Genomic DNA, 19,940 nt, shown 5'->3' on the forward strand with positions numbered 1-19,940 from the left:
GCTTGATATAAGCTCTGCCTCTCTCTCCAGGGAACTGGGGACCCATTTTAGGGCTTTGTGGGGCCCTGAGATGCCTAAGGGATATGGTCTTCCTAATCCTCTTCTGCCCTAGGACTAACCCCGGGGCTGGATGAAGTTCTCTATTTGTGGAGTCTCCTCAATCTGCTTTGGGATCTCCTGATCAGGCTTTTCTGTGTTGGAGTCACAACTTCTTGGGGGCAACGGGGACACCGAACATGCCTGTCCAACTTAGAGACCCATGCCCTAGCAGTGCAATGGTTGGCAGACTGAGAAGGAGCAGGGCACATTCAGCCTCTAAAGAACCTGTAAAAGCTACCTCACAGAACACTGCTTGGATTTAGCTCGGTATTTGTGAAGTTGCTCTGCCATGCCTGCAGGGGTCAGCGGAGTCTCTCAGGGAGGAGCTGCAGTATTGACTCCAGGTAGCTGAGACCACCCCACTGCTCTTTACCAGATCCAGGAGAGGGAGAGGAGGAATAAAGGAAAGCTGCTTGCTACTGCCCAACAACACACAAAAATAAAGGCTGACAAAGATGAGTCAGGAGCAAAGTGAACCGTGCTTGACTGTTGCCGTGGAGGCATACGATCCTGGAGCAAGCCGAACAAGAGGGTGGCTATGCAACAGCTTTCAACTGCCTCCAAAACTGCAGACAGGAGGGGAACAGACCACATGGATCAGAATTGTGGAAAATGCTGAGCTGCAGCATTTTAAGTCTACTCTTGGAAAAAAGAAAAAACCAAACCCACACCCAATACCCCTTATCCCAGCTAGAGTTATCATCCCCAAAAGGGAGAAGAGACTGCAAGAAGTGCACCACTGATTTTACATGGAAGGCGCCCAAACTAAGGTGACAGGCGTCAGTGTAAAATCCTAAAATAAACAAATGCTCAATCAATCCAGACCACAAAAAAAAAAAGAAAAAAAAAGAAAAAGAAAGAGGCTCTCTTCGTTAACTCCACTTCTCCAAGAGGTGGGTTTTGAAGTGACACACAAGATCGAAGACCAATCCACTGCACAGTTTAGGAACTGTGCAGGGAGGCGCAGCAGCTTCTGGATTAGTCATTTAAACCAAACCCTTAACTCTGCTTTACCTATGTGTTTAACAGTGTATTTCTAGAATTTACAGCTTAGAGTCTGAGGGCCTATTTACTGATGCAGCTTTAAATAGGACTCACTTAATATTCACAGGTAAACTCTGATTAGTAGATTACGGTCAGTTGGAATCATTAAAATGATTTAGTCTGACTTCCTGCATAACAGGCCATCCAGTAATTCATACAGTCCACTCCAACATGTGGTGGAACTAGAGAATACATCTTTTAGAAATATCCAGTCTTGAAGACTGAATAATGGAGAATCCACCATATCCCTTGGTAAAATGTTCGAATAGACTAACTACCCTTGCTGTTAACAATGTGCATCTCATTTCCAGAATCTATTTCCTCCCAAGAATTGGCCTTACACCAATTTTCTTTCTAGATCTAAAAGTGTTTGGAATGCTGACACTTCCTTACATTTAACACAGCTTTATAGAATACACCTATGTTATGGTTTTATTGGTTACGCATAGTTATCCATACAGAATCTAGGGGAGAACCCGAAGTCTGAAAAAGAAAATCCATTATTTGAAATCTGCTTATAAATTCAAATGGCTGTGGTGAGACATCTTAAGTTGCATCTTTAGCTTTGCAATCAGAAATATTAACTGTTTCCAGCAGGAAATTTGGAAAGAGACTTTCAGGTTGTCAAACACTATTTAAAAAAAAAAATGTAAGCAAGAAAAATTTCAGCACTTATTTTAATACATATGGAAATCATTTGGAATGTCCATTTAATTTATCTTTTATTGAAATTGCTGAATCATTTATATTACACTAAATTTGATTCAAAATGGAAAATGTTTTATAAAATGAAGAAACCAGTGTTGAAACCAAATAAGCCAACCAAAAAGGTACAAGGAAGAGTTTCAAAAATTCTGACCAAGAAGTACCTGTACACGTATATGAAACCATATTATCGCCCATAAGATAATTCAGAAAACACTGAGAGGAGCAGACTGCTACAGGAAGATTGCTATCACCTCCATTAAGTTCTGGCAACATTGTAATTCAGTGACCATTGGCCTCAGGATAACACAAGACCTGGATCTGAGGTACTACTGAAAAATGTGGGCCCACCATATTTTATGCAATTAGTACCAAAAACAATACCTGTTTTGCAAATTAAGGCTTCTCTAGGTCTTGGGCTTTTTAAGATGACAGATATAACAGGTCTGTGAATATGGCATTCTAGGAATTCTGCACCCATGACCTTGAACAATCCAGTTAAGTCTGGGCATGCACAAATTCTAGTCCCGTCTGCACTCAAGGGAAAGCTTTGGGTGCCTGCCAGCTGTTTAAGCAAATACTGATGAAATAAGTCATGTGACCAGTACCAAAAATATCATGCAAAGAACCACCACCATTTCAGACTTAAGCTAACAGACTTGTACCTTTCAGTAAATGGCTTTAAATCAATTAACTGTTTAAATTAGAATGGAGTATTCAAATTTACAGGATAAATTAGACCAGTTCCAACATTTACATCAAACCACCCCAAACAAAAAGTTACTTTTATTTTCCTTCTCATATGATGTGTGAATCTATAGAATAATACCCTGCCGGCAGGAAGAACATGTTGCTATTATTCAGCAAACCTGAGTAGTGAGAGTCAATAAATACAAGGAGAGAGAGAGTTAAAATGCTAGTAGTCAAATATCTTGAATCTCAAGTGACGGGGCATAATTCAGATTTAATCCTGCCCTTTGAAACAATTTTGTAACATGTTGTGCCTGTGCTGAAGGTTTAAAAAGAGGAAAATCCTGGCTAGAGAGGGGGAGAGAGAGAGAGAAAAAAAAGAGAGAACCAACATAACTCAGCCAACTGGATGCTGGAAGTCCAATCATTACTGAACAGATCATTGTAAACAACCAGGATTGATCTTTTTTTCTTCCCTTTTGAATGTTTTCTTGTCAAAGGCAAAATTCAGAAGAAATCTCAGGCTAAAGTCTTCATATTTGGTTGGAAGTGTTTTGTTGTCACACCATATATATATATATATATATATATATATATCTATCTATATTTATTTAATCAGGCACAAGAGGGGCTATTTAAACATTCAACAAGTCCTCATCACTATCATCGTGGAACGATAGGGTATTAGTAGAATTCTGTGTCTTCTGTTGGCCTGGGTTAGGTTTTGTTTTCCTATCCTTCCCTCCATTCAGCAAGTTGGTCTTGGCATCACTTCCAAGGCTAAATGGCTTTTTTTGCTGGTGCCTGTTCTGGTCCAACCCTCTGGATTGCACCCCTCTAGTTGAATGAATCTTCACATCTGGGACAGTTAGAACTTCATCCTCACTGTCCAGGTCATCCACATGGAGAGATGTCAAGACTTCTGATTTAACAGATGTGGTAGTGATGTGACCATTTTCTTGTCCTCCTTTTCCTGGTCTCTGATTTGGTGCTGCAATTTCCTCCATAAGCCACTCAGTTTCATTCTCATTAGCTTCTTCTTCGGTGTTTATCTACAGTATGAAGATGGTAAAGTTACTGAATAATATTTGATAGGCTCTCACAAGCACCCTTTACGGTCTCCCGAAATCCATCACCTGAGAACCACCAACAGCCCCATCCTGCACTTTGATTTACCATCTTCCACTGATAAGCAGATAGCACAAAATACCGTGTTAGTGCACTAATACTTTGATCTCTCTATGCTGCCTTTTACATTCCGAGCACTATTCCACATTAGTCTCATCTTCTCTGGCTCTGTACTTTCCCAGTTTGCCTCCTATTTGTTGATCACTCCTCAGCATTTCCCTTAATCCTCTCTCTCCTTTCCTCCCATCTGTGAGGACTGAAACTGTTCTGTTCTTTCCCTCCATCTACTTCCAGATTTAGTCTCAGCCAGCCAACCAGCTCGCCGATAGTCACAGAGTTAGTTTAAATTCATTTAAAGTAATTGTGAGTAGAAGCAGCTACATATTACTAATTTGGAAAATCATTTAAAAAACAGAACCTCAGAGGTCATCACAACTATAAGTAGTACCTTTGTATATTTATAGGAAACGTTTGGTGATCTTCTGCAGCAGTTGGTTATCTTGTGTATCACAGTTTCTCTAAAACAAAAATTTTTAAAAAAATAATGTTCATCTTACAGTATTAGATCCCTATTTATCGTTCTAGAGAAAAAAAGAGTGATCAGCAATACCAAACCCCTTAATTTTCACTCTCTTCTGCCAGTCTGTGGGAAATCTGCTCAGTTTCCAGTCAAGAGAAGAGATCCAATACTCTTCTCACATGCACCTTTCCAAGTCCATTAACTGAATGGGTTACACTGGTATATCAGAGAAAAACATTTGGTCCAAGACTATTCTAATTGCTAGCACTGAAGACTCAATTCTAGTATCTGGAGGTAGTCAATCACACCACTCCCTCTCTACCACGTCACCAATAAATGTTCTGGAACTCCTCTGCCTTCTCAAATCTGTAACAAAATTGCCAGCAGAGTGCACAGGGGACTGCAGACACAGGAGTTTGAGAGGGAGAGCAAGAGATCCCGCTGCTGAACAGGCTACCAGGTGAGAGTACTAGCTGTTGGTGTGCTTGACTATTTGAATTTTAATTGTGATTCTGATTTCAGGTGACTTCAGTTTCAGTTACAGCTGCTGTGGCAGTTGGGACTGAGTGCCTGACCTTGTTCCCTTGATTGGCTTTGATTGGCCTTCCCTAGTGAGACTCACGAGGGGGAGGGACTGACCTAGGCAAGCAGGCTTTAAAAGCCAGAGGCAGAACGACCAGGGGAGCAGAGCAGACAGGGGAGTTTGAGAGGGAGTTTGACAGAGGGAGGCCTACGATGGTTAGGAAGACCCGCAACACCTATGCCAGCTCTGCTTCTGTCTCCTCCACCTGCGCCGGTAGCCAGACAGAGCGCCTGAGCATGGATGCTTCTACCCAGATCCTGGTGTGGTTTTGCAGGGACTGTAACTTGCAATTTCCACTTACTGATATCGGGTGGGGGTGGGAGATCCCATGTGAAAGGTGTCTACTGGTGGAATCTCTCAAGCAGCAGGTGGGAGAGCTACAGGAGGAGGTGGCTAGGTTGAGGAGCATCCGAATCCACAAGCAATTCCTGGACAGTGTCCATGTGGAGACAGATGAGGTAGCTGTCCCAATACACAGGACTGCTGACACACCACTGGTGGAGGAGGAGATGGCTCAGGGTGGACACTGGCAGCTGGTTACTTCTGGCAGCGGTCAGTGCTCCACCCCTGCTCCAAACCCTCCTGCCATGGTAATAGGTAACCGTTATGCTCTTGATACAGGAGAGAAGGAATCACCCCCTACAGTAAAGGAGGAGAAGCCTCGTACCCTTAAGGCTGGGAGGTCTGCTGCCACCACTGCGAATAGGAAACGTAGGGTAGTGGTGTCGGAGACTCTCTGCTGAGGGGAACGGAGGCGCCCATCTGTTGCCCTGACATTTCATCTCGGGAGGTATGCTGCCTGCCGGGGGCCCGTATCCGAAATGTTACAGAGGCATTGTTGAGGATTATCCAGCCCTCTGACTACTACCCCATGCTACTCATCCATGTGGGCACAAATGATACTGCGAGGTGTGACACTGAGCGGATCAAGAGTGACTACAGGGCTCTGGGAGTACGGGTGAAGGAGTTTGGAGCGCAGGTGGTATTCTCATCGATTCTTCCTGTCAAAGGTAGGGGCCCAGGCAGAGACAGATGCATCATGGAGGTGAATGCCTGGCTGCAAAGATGGTGTCGCCAGGAGGGCTTTGGCTTCCTCGACCACGGGATGCTATTCCAAGAAGGACTGCTAGGCAGAGATGGCGTTCACCTTTCGAGGAGGGGAAAGGCCCTATTTGGACACAGACTGGCTAACCTAGTGAGGAGGGCTTTAAACTAGGTTCAACGGGGACAGGTGAGCAAAGCCCACAGGTAAGTGGGGAACATGGAGACCTGGGAGATGGGTCAGAAATAGGAGGGAGTGTGGGCTATAATGGCAGAGAGAAAGGAGGGTCAGGGCAAAATTGGGAGGTAAGATCAAACCAGTATCTTAGATGCCTATATACAAATGCGAGAAGTATGGGTAATAAGCAGGAAGAACTGGAAGTGCTAATAAATACAACTATGACATTGTTGGCATCGCTGAAACTTGGTGGGATAATACACGATTGGAATGTTGGTGTGGATGGGTACAGCTTGCTCAGGAAGGATAGACAGGGGAAAAAGGGAGGAGGTGTTGCCTTATATATTAAAAATGTACACACTTGGACTGAGGTGGAGATGGACATAGGAGATGGAAGTGTTGAGAGTCTCTGGGTTAGGCTAAAAGGGGTAAAAAACAAGGGTGATGTCGTGCTAGGAGTCTACCACAGGCCACCTAACCAGGTGGAAGAGGTGGATGAGGCTTTTTTTAAACAACTAACAAAATCATCCAAAGCCCAAGATTTGGTGGTGATGGGGGACTTCAATTATCCAGATATATATTGGGAAAACAACACTGCAGGGCACAGACTATCCAATAAGTTCTTGGACTGCATTGCAGATGACTTTTTATTTCAGAAGGTTGAAAAAGCTACTAGGGGGGAAGCTGTTCTAAACGTGATTTTAACAAATATGGAGGAACTCGTTGAGAATTTGAAAGTAGAAGGCAGCTTGGGTGAAAGCGATCATGAAATCATAGAGTTCGCAATTCTAAGGAAGGGTAGAAGGGAGTACAGCAAAATAGAGACAGTGGATTTCAGGAAGGTGGATTTTGGTAAGCTCAGAGAGCTGATAGGTAAGGTCCCATGGGAATCAAGACTGAGGGGAAAAACAACTGAGGAGAGTTGGCAGTTTTTCAAAGGGACACTATTAAGGGCCCAAAAGCAAGCTATTCCGCTGGGTAGGAAAGATAGAAAATGTGACAAAAGACCAGCTTGGCTTAACCATGAGATCTTGCATGATCTAAAAAATAAGGAGTCATATTAAAAATGGAAACTAGGACAAAGGATGAATATAGGCAAACACAGGAATGCAGGGGCAAGATTAAAAAGGCAAAGGCACAAAATGAGCTCAAACTAGCTACGGGAATAAAGGGAAACAAGATGACTTTTTCAATACATTAGAAGCAAGAGGAAGACCAAGGACAGGGTAGGCCCACTGCTCAGTGAGGAGGGAGAAACAGTAACAGAAAACTTGGAAATAGCAGAGATGCTTAATGGCTTCTTTGTTTCAGTTTTCACTGAGAAGTCTGAAGGAATGCCTAACATAGTGAGTGCTAACGGGAAAGGGGAAGGTTTAGAAGATAAAATAAAGAATAAGTTAAAAATCACTTAGAAAAGTTAGATGCCTGCAAGTCACCAGGGCCTGATGAAATGCATCCTAGAATACTCAAGGAGCTAATAGAGGAGGTATCTGAGCCTCTAGCTATTATCTTTGGAAAATCATGGGAGACGGGAGAGATTCCAGAAGACTGGAAAAGGGCAAATATAGTGCCCATCTATAAAAAGGGAAATGAAAACAACCCAGGAAACTACACACCAGTTAGTTTAACTTCTGTGCCAGGGAAGATAATGGAGCAAGTAATTAAGGAAATCTGCAAACACTTGGAAGGTGGTAAGGTGATAGGGAATAGCCAGCATGGATTTGTAAAGAACAAATCATGTCAAACCAATCTTATAGCTTTCTTTGATAGGATAACGAGTCTTGTGGAGAAGGGAGAAGCGGTGGATGTGGTATACCTAGACTTTAGTAAGGCATTTGATACGGTCTCGCATGATATTCTTATCGATAAACTAGGCAAATACAATTTAGATGGAGCTACTATAAGGTGGGTGCATAACTGGCTGGATAACCATACTCAGAGAGTAATTATTAATGGTTCCCAATCCTGCTGGAAAGGTATAACAAGTGGGGTTCTACAGGGGTCTGTTTTGGGACTGGCTCTGTTCAATATCTTCATCAACGACTTAGATATTGGCATAGAAAGTACGCTTAAGTTTGCAGATGATACCAAACTGGGAGGAATTGCAACTGCTTTGGAGAACAGGGTCATAATTCAAAATGACCTGGACAAATTGGAGAAATGGTCTGAAGTAGATGGGATGAAGTTTAACAAAGACAAATGCAAAGTGCTCCACTTAGGAAGGAACAATCAGTTTCACATATACAGAATGGGAAGAGACTGTCTAGCAAGGAGTACGGCAGAAAGGGATCTAGGGGTTATAATGGACCACAAGCTAAATATGAGTCAGTGTGATGCTGTTGCAAAAAAAGCAAACGTGATTCTGAGATGCATTAACAGGTGTGTTGTGAGCAAGACACGAGAAGTCATTCCTCCGCTCTACTCTGCGCTGGTTAGGCCTCAACTGGAGTATTGTGTCCAGTTCTGGGCACTGCATTTCAAGAAAGATGTGGAGAAATTGGAGAGGGTCCAGAGAAGAGCAACAAGAATGACTAAAGGTCTAGAGAACATGACCTATGAAGGAAGGCTGAAAGAATTGGGTTTGTTTAGTTTGGAAAAAGAGAAGACTGAGAGGGGACATGATAGAAGTTTTCAGGTATCTAAAAGGGTGTCATAAGGAGGAGGGAGAAAACTTGTTCACCTTAGCCTCTAAGGATAGAAGCAGCAATGGGCTTAAACTGCAGCAAGGGAGGTTTAGGTTAGACATTAGGAAAAAGTTCCTAACTGTCAGGGTGGTTAAACACTGGAATAAATTGCCTAGGGAGGTTGTGGAACCTCCATCTCTGGAGATATTTAAAAGTAGGTTAGATAAATGTCTATCAGCAACGGTCTAGACAGTATTTGGTCCTGCTATGAGGGCAGGGGACTGGACTCGATGACCTCTCGAGGTCCCTTTCAGTCCTAGAATCTATGAAACTCCTCTGCCTCCTCAAATCTAACAAAATTGCTAGCAGAACATTCACCTGGGGAAGAGCAAACAACATTTACTCCAGTGCTTAACATAGTGTTAATCATGATAGCATTAGCTCATGTATTTGTTCTCTGCTGTATCAAGTTGAACCAGGGGAAATTCTTGAGTTATGCTTAGAGACACCATCAACTTAAAAAAAGTCAATTGCCTGAGTACCCCACTACCCAGTTATTGTTACGTGTAACACTTAAGAGTACAATAACTGAACAGATTAGTCAGCCAGTTTCTCCCATTTGTGTACCTGTAAATACTTTTAACGCATTCTGAGAAACTGACTAGATTTCAAGTGGTCACCATCCCTTTAACTGAATCACCTTACACAACACAAGGAAACATTTTCCTATTAGCCTCCCTTACCTCCTCTCTTTTTTGTAAAGCAACAAGATCAACAGACACGCTGTGAGAACCACCAGGAGGACACTCAGCACAGCCCCAACAGCTTGGCTTCTTCCCGAAAGGCCTTTGAAATTTTGCGTTCCCTGGTCAGACTGGCCCTCTTTGCTCTCAGAACTTCTGTAGGCAACAAAGGAGACATGGTTAAGAGGACACTCTGCCTGGTTGTGTATAACAGTCTGAGGAAATGTTGATTAGAAACAGTGGATCAAACAAATTCAGCAGAGATGTAATGCCAGCTCTGGTCAGACTCTTATATAGAAGCTGAAGAGAGAAGGTTTAGTGCCTTTCTGTTTAATACACAAGTGATCTAGTTTATTCTAAACCAAAGAAATAGGAAGAAGAGGGTCATTTGAGTCTGCAACCAAATACAGAATTATTAGTTAAAAGGACAGTTCCGTAAAACATTACACATTTATTAGCACATAGTTATTAACAAGTAGAATTCATGGCAACAGTTTTAAATATTTAAAGAATAAAAAAGCTGAACCCAAAACCAATGTAGGATCTAGCTATGAATCCACAGCACCCCAGCAAGTTATAGCAGGTGAACACAATTTGTCTTTCAACAAGCTGTAACAGCACCTGGATTCAGCTATACATCTTACCTTTGAGACCACAACCTATTGTGCCAATCAGTATTGTCTTATTGTTACCTTGTACTCTCCCAACTGTCTGTATCCACTTGTTGAATCTTATCTTATACTTGGGTTGTAAGCTCTGAGGCAGGGACCATCTTTTTGTTGTGTTTGTACAATATTCTGCATAACTGGGCACTGGTCTGTGACTGGGATGCCTAGGCACTACCGCAATACAAATAAATATTGTCCACTCCAGCAGAGAAAGTTCTGGCATAAAGAAGTGGGCAGGTAAAGGTGACAACCATTTGCAGTGTGGAAGAAACCTAGCTATTCATTTCCACACACTGGATACATGACTACGGAGAGCTCTCTTTTTAAGTTAAGACCATTTCTTAATGGGAGATATGCCTTAGGCTACTCCTCTCAGTAACCAGAGAAGCAGTTGTTGGCTGGAAACAAACTGAGTGAATGGGGAGAAGTATATTTTAATTGAGGTCTCTTTTCAATTTGTTTCAGTGCAAATATTAAACAACCTTGACCTGAAATAATCTTAGTACAAGATGATCATTTAGCTGGCAAGTGGAATCAATGTTCCTCCATTTATTAATCATTCAAATTGTATCCACTCACTCCTCTCAAGCATTAGATGCTCCTTTTACTAGATTCTTAGCTGCATTTTCCTTGCCACAACTACTGTAGATAATGCTGGAAGGCAAAATAACCTTCTAGTAGATAACTGCTAACAAGAACTGCATGTTACTTTGGGAGAATAAAGAAGTTACTTACTCTAATGGACAGACTGCAGACGTGTACCAGGTAAACAAATATTGGCAGTCTGCTGTCTCATGAAGGAACTCAGGGATGCCTTCCTTTGCCTGTAAATTGCAGTGGAATAAAATCGTTGAGGAGACGAATTTTGATTTATCTTTACCACAGGCTGAATCAGATGAAAACACAACATTCAAGTCATCATCTACAAAGAAAAGTGAGAAGATTTCATAAAACATTGCACAGGCACTAGATCCTTACAAATGGTCTATTAAATGTGCTACATTTTTACTGAGGAGAGAGCAAGAGAAAAAGTGTGTTATTTCAGAATGTCTGTCTAAATTTACTTCTGCAATGTTTAGGTTATGATTACTCACAGCATCCATTTTTAAAAGTGTTATACTTGGGCTATCAGGCAGGAATATATATATATTATAGAGCCCTTCTAGAATTACTAATATTTTGCCTACTTTTTACAAAAACTCTTTACTGGGTGTTAGAAGTTCATTTAGTGTTATACTCATGTTCATTGACAAATATTAAATCCAATATGCAGTTTGATAACGTTTTTCTGAATTCTGGAGAACATGAAACAGTTTGCACCAATGACATTCACTGAATGCCATCTGCTATTCAAGGTTTTGGGAAAGCAATACACAATGTAAAGAGATTTAGTAAGCAGTGATACCAATAACCATCTCCACGAAAACTGAGAGAGAGTCTGTGTCTTGGTATTTTGTCCTGTGTGTCATGGCCTGTTTGGCAGTATTGACTAATAGAGGAGGTCTTGTAGCCAGGAGAGAGACATTCACTTTAATACTATTCAGGCAAGTTTTGTATCTGCAGGGGATGTGAAGGGTCCTGCCATAACTAACATTAAGTCTTGTATGCGATGTTTTACACTGAAGAGCCCATCTGAGCTTTATTAAACCCTTTTCTGGGATGCCAGACGGTACAATCTATTACTTATAGAGCATACATGCAAAAGGGGATGGTGAGAAGAAGAGAAGGTCTTGTTTTCCCCCCCCATCACTCCACCAATATCTTCTTCCTATAAGGAAAGTCAGTCATTTCTGCCTCCGCTTTGCCACTCCTGCATTCAAACTGACAAGTAAGAATGGAAAGACGGAAGCAGGAAGATAAATTCCAGCAGCCTTAACAGGAATATACTAGTACAAACAATAGTAAAAGCAGAAGTCTCACATTCTAGGAAGTAACTCACAGAAAGGTTCCAAGTGTAGACAATTCTAGTCAGTAAGGACTTACCTTGAACATAATATTTAGCTTTATCGGAAGAGCCAACTTTCCTAACGTAGGTACTAGTAGTTTTAATCTGGCATACTTTGGCTCCAGAGCACTGTGGGTGCGCAGAGTCTGTTATAGCAGAAAGTTGGATTTCATACACATATGTGTCACCATTTGTCCGTATATCACCAGATGCTTGGTATAATCTGAAAGCAAAAGCAACTTTGTAGTAAAGTCCATATTTCTCTCATAATTATAGGCAAGAACAAATATTGCAACATCAGCAGCAACCTGATTTTAGCAGATTTCCAAGCACGTTTCTTATATTCTACAGTCAGAAAGGACAGATATTGGAAAAAAAGTTCAATCCTTGGTACCTACAAGTTAGCTCCCAAATCCACATGGAGGCACCAAAAGGTAAGTGGCCTGATTCTCAAAAAAGATACTGAACACCTGCAGCTGCCATTGGCTTCAGTGGGATTTATGGGTGATCAGCCCACTTATTTTGAGGCCTAACTATGGATTTAGGATCATAAGTGGCCTGGGCTGAAGTGTTAGTCATAAAATTCTGCATTCTGCCTGATCAGTAACTGTGGGAATATCCTGGCACTGCTGACACCAAATCCAGCAGGTCAAGAGTAATGGCTACCAACCACTTGCAATGTGTACATTTTATAATTGTATCTATTGACATTACTGGAGAGAGAGTCAAAGTTTAAAAAAGGATGTTTGTTCCAGTACTCCTCTTCGGCCTCGAAATTGATTTTTGAACAAACCCATGCCCAGTTACCTTTCCAAGTCTGTTTTGGAATAAAGAACTATTTTCTACCTATCTGTCCCCTGCCCTGCCTCGTTCAATGCCATTAGACAGTAGAATAACTGAACATGGCAGGGCTGCCATGTGAATAGACGTACCAGTGCTTTTGCATGGCTCTGCCACTCCTATTCTCTTTAGTGCGTGTTGCTGGTCTGTGACTCGGATAAGCAATTCTTCATTGCCTTGCTTTCCCAACACACCCTTGAATTATGAGGCTATAATCGCCATGCCACACACCCTGCATTGTTTACTTCATTGCCTTTTTTGAGCATGTTGTAAACCTGCTCTAAGCAGTTGCTTCTGTAGTTTTACTGGTTGTGGACACACACACACACACACACACACGAGTCAGTCTTGAGGTCTAACATTCCTCCCTTCCCTGAGCCTCTTGTTTTTAAGGTTTCCCATTTCAACCAGTGACTCAATGTTATGCCTCTCCACAGTTAAAGCTTTGCACCATGGTCACCAAACTTCTTACCTCAGAACTTGCAAGCAATTCTCCCTTACTGGCAAGTTTGGATGTCTTTGGAGGTCTTTTTAAAAGATCCACTCTATGAATTATTTTGGGGAAGTTCTATGGCCTGTGTCCTGCAGGAGGTCAGACTATCATCAGCAGAATGGTCTTTTCTGGCCTGGGAAGCTGTGAATGTATCATTACTGGAGTACAAAAAGGGTGCTACATAAAAAACCAAAGTCACCATAATGGTGTAGTAAGAGTCTGACACAGTGGCTGAGGGAACAAACACTGGGCAAGATCAGGGGATTGTTGTCCCTTTTTATCATCTTGAGAGAGAGTTTTGCACACACTAGATGAACTCTTGATATCTGGTTTTAAAAAGGGCCTGACTCTGAGGGGTGCTGAATACATTGAGATACACAGAACATCCTCAACACCGATTGACTTCAACAGGAAGAGAAAGCACTCAGCACGTTCCAGGATCAGGCCCAGAGTCAGTAGTTTGCACACAGCTGGTGAGTTACAGAAAGTTCCTTAGCATGTGTGCTCCAAAGCTAGGCACATCTAAGACAGCCCATAGCAGTCAAAGTGGTATGGTTTTAGTAGCCAAATTCAGCACACTACAGGAACATGATTTTACTTACTTGTAATAAATGTCACCCAGGCTGAATTTTTTCCCAGTTGTAGGATTAATAACCATCCCATTCACTATCTCCACTTCTTGCGGCTTCACAGCACAAGCTGCTCGAGTTCCCCATGTGATATAGTATGTACAGTTTTCTTCATCAATCCTACCAAATACATAGGAAAGCAGTAACAAGTCGTATTTGAGTGACATGCTTGCTAGTCTGAAAAGAATATAACTGATCAGGGGAAAGAAGGAGGGGAAGATACTCATGACTTTCAACATGGTGTAGCCTATTGGTTCAGCAGGTAGAAGCTTAATATCTGTGCTTATTTCTTGCATAAACTGATGACCTAGATCAAGATCACTGTTCTACCAGCCTTACTGAACTGCTTCCTAGGTCAATGGATTCAGAAGTCCAACAACAGGTAATTTCTGAAACCACAAAGGTAAAGTAAAAAAGAAAAAAAAACACCCCAACAACAGCTGCTTAAAGTTCCCAATGGCACATGCTGCATTTGAGATTTAAATGCAAAGTCAAACTAACCCAACAGTCTGGTTTCCTTCGGAAGGTTTACATTTTGCATTTCATTGATCTTGGACAACCAACATGGCTGGTCAAGTTACAGTCCCTGGCTCTTCTGCTCAGTTTTCCTATTGCTCCAGGGGGACATTTGATTCCCAGACAGAGCTGAACCATAAAGTTTGGCTCCAAACATATTCAGTGCTCAGGGGAGGTGTTCAGAGATTATAGCTCATTAAATGAGAATTTTTATGCATAGAGTTTTGTCAGCCTTTACTATTGCACACACAAAACACAAGTTAAAGTAACAGATTAAAGAAACCCGCAGTTAGGCAACACATTCTCTCCAAAACCTCGTTAGTAATGACAATTGATAGCTATAAAAACCTTGAAACTGATATAATTTGATAAATCTAGAGAGAACAAACATCTAAAAGATAATGGATATACTGTAGCCACACCCACCTCAACAACTGATTCTTTCCTGTTATGCTATCACATCTTTATCAGTTTGAAGGGAATGCCAAGATTTTAGCCCACACAATAAAATAAATACTGAATGGAATTGCCGTTTATGAAAATGAACAAGTGGAAAGAGTCCAAAAGCCTCCAATCTGGTAAACACAGATTGAGAATGTGTTCCGTGTGATTACACACACTGACGTCTGTGTGATTTTTAAATGGCTTTCTAGAGACTAGGGTAAAATCAGGCTATACATTTGCTATTCCAGGGCAGAGATCCAGTTCCTTTACTTGGAATTTACAGATCGCTGACAAGCAGCACAAAGTGCACATTTATTCAGAACTTTCTGCATTTACTTTTAACATGTGAGTAGAGCAGGCAGCTGTTTGTCCCACTGCTAGCATTTTTTCTTCTAGCATCCTCATGTGACTGTTGTTTTGGCTCTCCACAAGGTGCTAATGCCAGAGAACAACGTGGAGGATCAGGACAATAAGAGGGATGCCAACTAATCTTTTCAAGCAGAAGAGAAAAATGTATAGTTACAGATCTGGAGAGAGGTTGGGTAATTGGGCTGAAAATTGATTTAACTGGCAAAATTTCCAAAACTTGGCACCTAGATAAAGTTTGGAAATCTATTTTGTTCAATTTTTTTTATTTAACAGTAACTGACTCTGTTTTGAGGTCTGAGCAGAAACTGCAAGTTAGAACCTATGGCTCCGATCCCCAGCACTACCATCGTCTCACTGTATTACCTTGGTCAAATAACCTAGGCCCAGATTTCACTGGTCTACAATTTTTGAGAAGTCGTCTGCTTCAGAGATAAAATGTGCTATTTATTATGTATTTTGCTGTGCTAAATTCAAATATGACAATTAAAACAACTGATTGGCTACTATTTCTAAGTTAAAGTTTTTACATTTTATGTCTATGTATATTGTGTAGATAGAGTTTTAATCATAAATTGTAAACCTAGGTCTTTTCATGTGTTTATGGTTGCTTTACATGATAATATTTCACCTGTCCTGTTTATGTAACACTTTAAAAATCAGCAAAAGGGTTATATAAATAAAATTTATTATGAAACAAAAAGGCAAAAAACTATTATGTACATAGTTTAGTCCTATTCAGTGTCTACTCGGCGCTTCTTGGCTTGTCTCTTGTATTCATTAAATGGAGCATCTCTTGTCACTGTCCAGCAATAGTCTGCAAGCATTGATGGGCTCCATTTGCCCTGATAGCGTTTCTCCATTGTTGCAATGTCCTGGTGAAATCGCTCGCCGTGCTCGTCACTCACTGCTCCGCAGTTCGGTGGAAAAAAAAATCTAGATGAGAGTGCAAAAAAATGTATCTTTAGTGACATGTTGCCACCAAGGCTTTTGTATGCCTTGAGGAGGTTTTCCACCAACAACCTGTAGTTGTCTGCCTTGTTGTTTCAGAGAAAATTTATTGCCACTAACTGGAAGGCTTTCCATGCCGTCTTTTCCTTGCCACGCAGTGCATGGTCAAATGTATCATCTCGAAGAAGTTCACGAATCTGAGGACCAACAAAGACACCTTCCTTTATCTTAGCTTCACTTAACCTTGGAAATTTTCCACAGAGGTACTTGAAAGCTGCTTGTGTTTTGTCAATGGCCTTGACAAAAGTTCTTCATCAGACCCAGCTTGATGTGTAAGGGTGGTAACAAAATCTTCCTTGATTCAACAAGTGGTGGATGCTGAACACTTTTCCTCCCAGGCTCCAATGACCGTCGGAGTGGCCAATCTTTCTTGATGTAGTGGGAATCTCTTGCACGACTATCCCATTCGCAGAGAAAACAGCAGTACTTTGTGTATCCAGTCTGCAGACCAAGCAAGAGAGCAACAACCTTCAAATCGCCACAAAGCTGCCACTGATGTTGGTCATAGTTTATGCACCTCAAAAGTTGTTTCATACTGTCATATGTCATATCCTTCATATGGACTGCATGACCAACTGGAATTGATGGCAAAACATTGCCATTACGCAGTAAAACAGCTTTAAGACTCGTCTTCGATGAATCAATGAACAGTCTCCACTCATCTGGATCGTGAACGATGTTGAGGGCTGCCATCACACCATCGATGTTGTTGCAGGCTACAAGATGACCTTCCATGAAGAAGAATGGGACAAGATCCTTTTGACGGTCACAGAACATGGAAACCCTAACATCACCTGCCAGGAGATTCCACTGCTGTAGTCTGGAGCCCAACAGCTCTGCCTTACTCTTGGGTAGTTCCAAATCCCTGACAAGGTCATTCAGTTCACCTTGTGTTATGAGGCGTGGTTCAGAGGAGGAGGATGGGAGAAAATGTGGGTCCAATGACATTGATGGTTCAGGACCAGAAGTTTCATCCTCTTCCTCGTCTGACTCAAGTGAGAATGATTCTGGTGCATCAGGAACCGGCAGTCCTTCTCCGTGGGGTACTGGGCGTATAGCTGATGGAATATTTGGATAATGCACAGTCCACTTTTTCTTCTTTGACACACCTTTCCCAACTGGAGGCACCATGCAGAAGTAACAATTGCTGGTATGATCTGTTGGCTCTCTCCAAATCATTGGCACTGCAAAAGGCATAGATTTCCTTTTCCTGTTCAACCACTGGCGAAGATTTGTTGCACAAGTGTTGCAGCATATGTGTGGGGCCCACCTCTTGTCCTGATCTCCAATTTTGCAGCCAAAATAAAGGGGATAGGCTTTCTTAACCATAGTGGTTATACTGCGCTTCTGTGATGCAAAAGTCACTTCACCACAAACACAGCAGACGTTATCTGCACTGTTCACACAAGCACGAGGCATCTCTGCTCACTTTGGCTAAACAGAAATGTGTCCCTTTGCAAAATCAAACACTGACAAATAAGAGCACGACACTGTATGATTTCTAGAGCTGATATAGGGCAATTTGTTCAGCAGAGTGATGTAAGCTTCGTTATGATTGCATCATCCATGACTTCTAGGAATAACATGATGCAATTCATATCATGTATGACGCAATACCAGCTTCAGATTGCATCATTCATGGTTTTGCCTAAAAAGCAAGTACTGTCCAAATCCAGTCAGATTTATTCATAGATCCAGTCAAAGATGTATTTTAGTCATTTCTGTTTTAAATTGAGATCCCTTCCTTTTATAACTCACTTATCCTCCGCTATTCCCAAGTCAAGGGTCGTATATACTGACCCAATAGCATATCTTGAAAACTAGAGCCAATCAACAATTTTAAGCATCATTTTCGTTCTCAGTGATCCAGAATTAGTAAAGTTAGACTACATTTATTTCAGAAGCATTTTGGCTGTAGAGCAGTGTTTTTAAAGGTGTCTACGCACTGTTCCACCTCAATTAAACATTGTGAACACTAAGTCACTTTTGAAAATGAGACACAGGCATTGAAACAGTGAGCGAAGTAATAACAGTAAAAATCTGGGTCTTAACCCCTCCATAAAATGGGCATAGTACCAACCTCACAAAAGTGAGGGAGACTATGTTCCTAAAGCACTGAGATTCTTGGATGAGAGGTGCTATAGCAGAGCAAAGTTAACATTCTAAGTTCTTAAGCCAAGAGTTTGGTTTTTGTGCATTTAGTACTGCATCCTTACAGCAGAACAAAGCTGTTTCCGCAATCCCTCTATCTTTCTGGTTGACTGAACCAAGAAGGTCCGGTTAACATAATCAAAAGTCTTATTACTCACCTATGTAGCCTGGGCTCACCAATTGTTTCTGCACATTTCAGTTCTATAATAGTTGTTGCTTTCTTGTTTTTTTTACATTCATGTCCACCTGAGTAACTAACAAGGACTTTATCATCTGAAAAACAATCATTGAGAGACTCAGTTCTTTGTGTTCTGTAATCCTTTAAATACAACTTTGCTTGTGACTGTGGTTATAAAATACTACTGCCATTTTAGATAATCTAAATACCTAATCCCAATGTTTTGATGGGCCCAGAGGTCAAACTGCATCTTGTTACATTGGTACAAAAGCTAAAATTTAAATCATTCCAACCATCCTTACCATACAGTTTCCCCCATGCCTCCCAAAAGAAACACTGCAGTTACAAATGTGTTGTCTCCTTTAAAGAGATGGCTAATTTGCCTAGCTAGTTCCATTTTAATATAGCCCACACATTGTCAAATAACAAATGAAAAACCGATTTTTGCAAGCAAGGCAGTGAGTATAAGTGCATTATTTTTTCCCCTACTGGTTAGATTTCTTTCCAATCTTTACAAAACACGAGATTTAAAAGTTAGCTGCAGGTGCAGTTTTGGAAGACAAGAGGAAAGATTCTTTAAACCAAAGCATTGCAGCAGAATAATTTTTCTTGCAATTTCTAAAACTGTCACTATCTAGTTTCCTTTAACTAGCATTTTAAACAAGAATCCTTGTTTAAAAAAGCAACACGATCAAACATTCTATTAAAGTGAGAAGAACACCTGGACATGTCCCAGTGCTGGGTTCTTGAGAGCAAAGTTGGGATTTTTCCTAAAAAATGGCCTCAGAGAAGCTCAGCTATAACTAATTTTACTTCCTTTGGCCATTATCACAGCCTAAATGTTACTCTGTTTTAGATGGAATTTTGGAAGAGTTTTTAAAAGCATGGGTCAATAAACTATTACTGCCATTTAAGATAAAAAGCTTGATTAACATGCAACAGATGTATTTACTGAAGTCTTTATGCAAGAGAGTTTGAGCAGGACCACTAGATCCTCCCAATAAAAATACTGATTTTGCAGCTATTGAAATAAGGATTCAAAAGGATTACTGAACCTATCACATTCAGCTTCTGCGTATGTACGACTCCCAGAACCCGAACAGCCCCATTTTGACTTTTGCTGCAAATAGCGGCTCTTTCAGGGCAGTCTGTGGGTCCATTGTTTACTCTCTGACACAGGTTCATGTAATACCTATCATAGGAGAAAAGAAAAAAAGTATTTATGCCAAATGAACAGGAACAAGAAAAGGATTAAGCATCATGAATTATTCTGTATTCAGAAATGTTTATTGTTGCTTAGTTTACATAACCACTGAGTGCTCATTTTTACATGCCTCATTACAT

General features: G+C 41.2%; 1 protein-coding gene across 2 annotated transcripts in view; it reads right to left on the minus strand.

Annotated features, from left to right (window-relative positions):
• Window positions 1-1,802: 1,802 nt before the first annotated feature.
• Window positions 1,803-19,940, minus strand: part of IGF2R (insulin like growth factor 2 receptor) — a 93,522-nt gene continuing 75,384 nt past the window's right edge. For both annotated transcript variants that reach the window (XM_039530072.1, XM_039530073.1), the window contains exons 41-48: window positions 19,652-19,788; window positions 18,577-18,691; window positions 13,904-14,050; window positions 12,007-12,191; window positions 10,759-10,945; window positions 9,356-9,511; window positions 4,115-4,184; window positions 1,803-3,590 (exon numbers count right to left, since the gene is read on the minus strand). In XM_039530072.1, the coding sequence (XP_039386006.1) occupies window positions 3,174-3,590; window positions 4,115-4,184; window positions 9,356-9,511; window positions 10,759-10,945; window positions 12,007-12,191; window positions 13,904-14,050; window positions 18,577-18,691; window positions 19,652-19,788 (1,414 nt within the window). In that variant the 3' untranslated portion in view covers window positions 1,803-3,173. The remainder of the gene's footprint in view (window positions 3,591-4,114; window positions 4,185-9,355; window positions 9,512-10,758; window positions 10,946-12,006; window positions 12,192-13,903; window positions 14,051-18,576; window positions 18,692-19,651; window positions 19,789-19,940) is intronic.

The sequence above is a fragment of the Mauremys reevesii genome, linkage group 3, assembly GCF_016161935.1.
Source record: "Mauremys reevesii isolate NIE-2019 linkage group 3, ASM1616193v1, whole genome shotgun sequence".
In the NCBI taxonomy this organism is placed as follows: domain Eukaryota; kingdom Metazoa; phylum Chordata; order Testudines; family Geoemydidae; genus Mauremys; species Mauremys reevesii.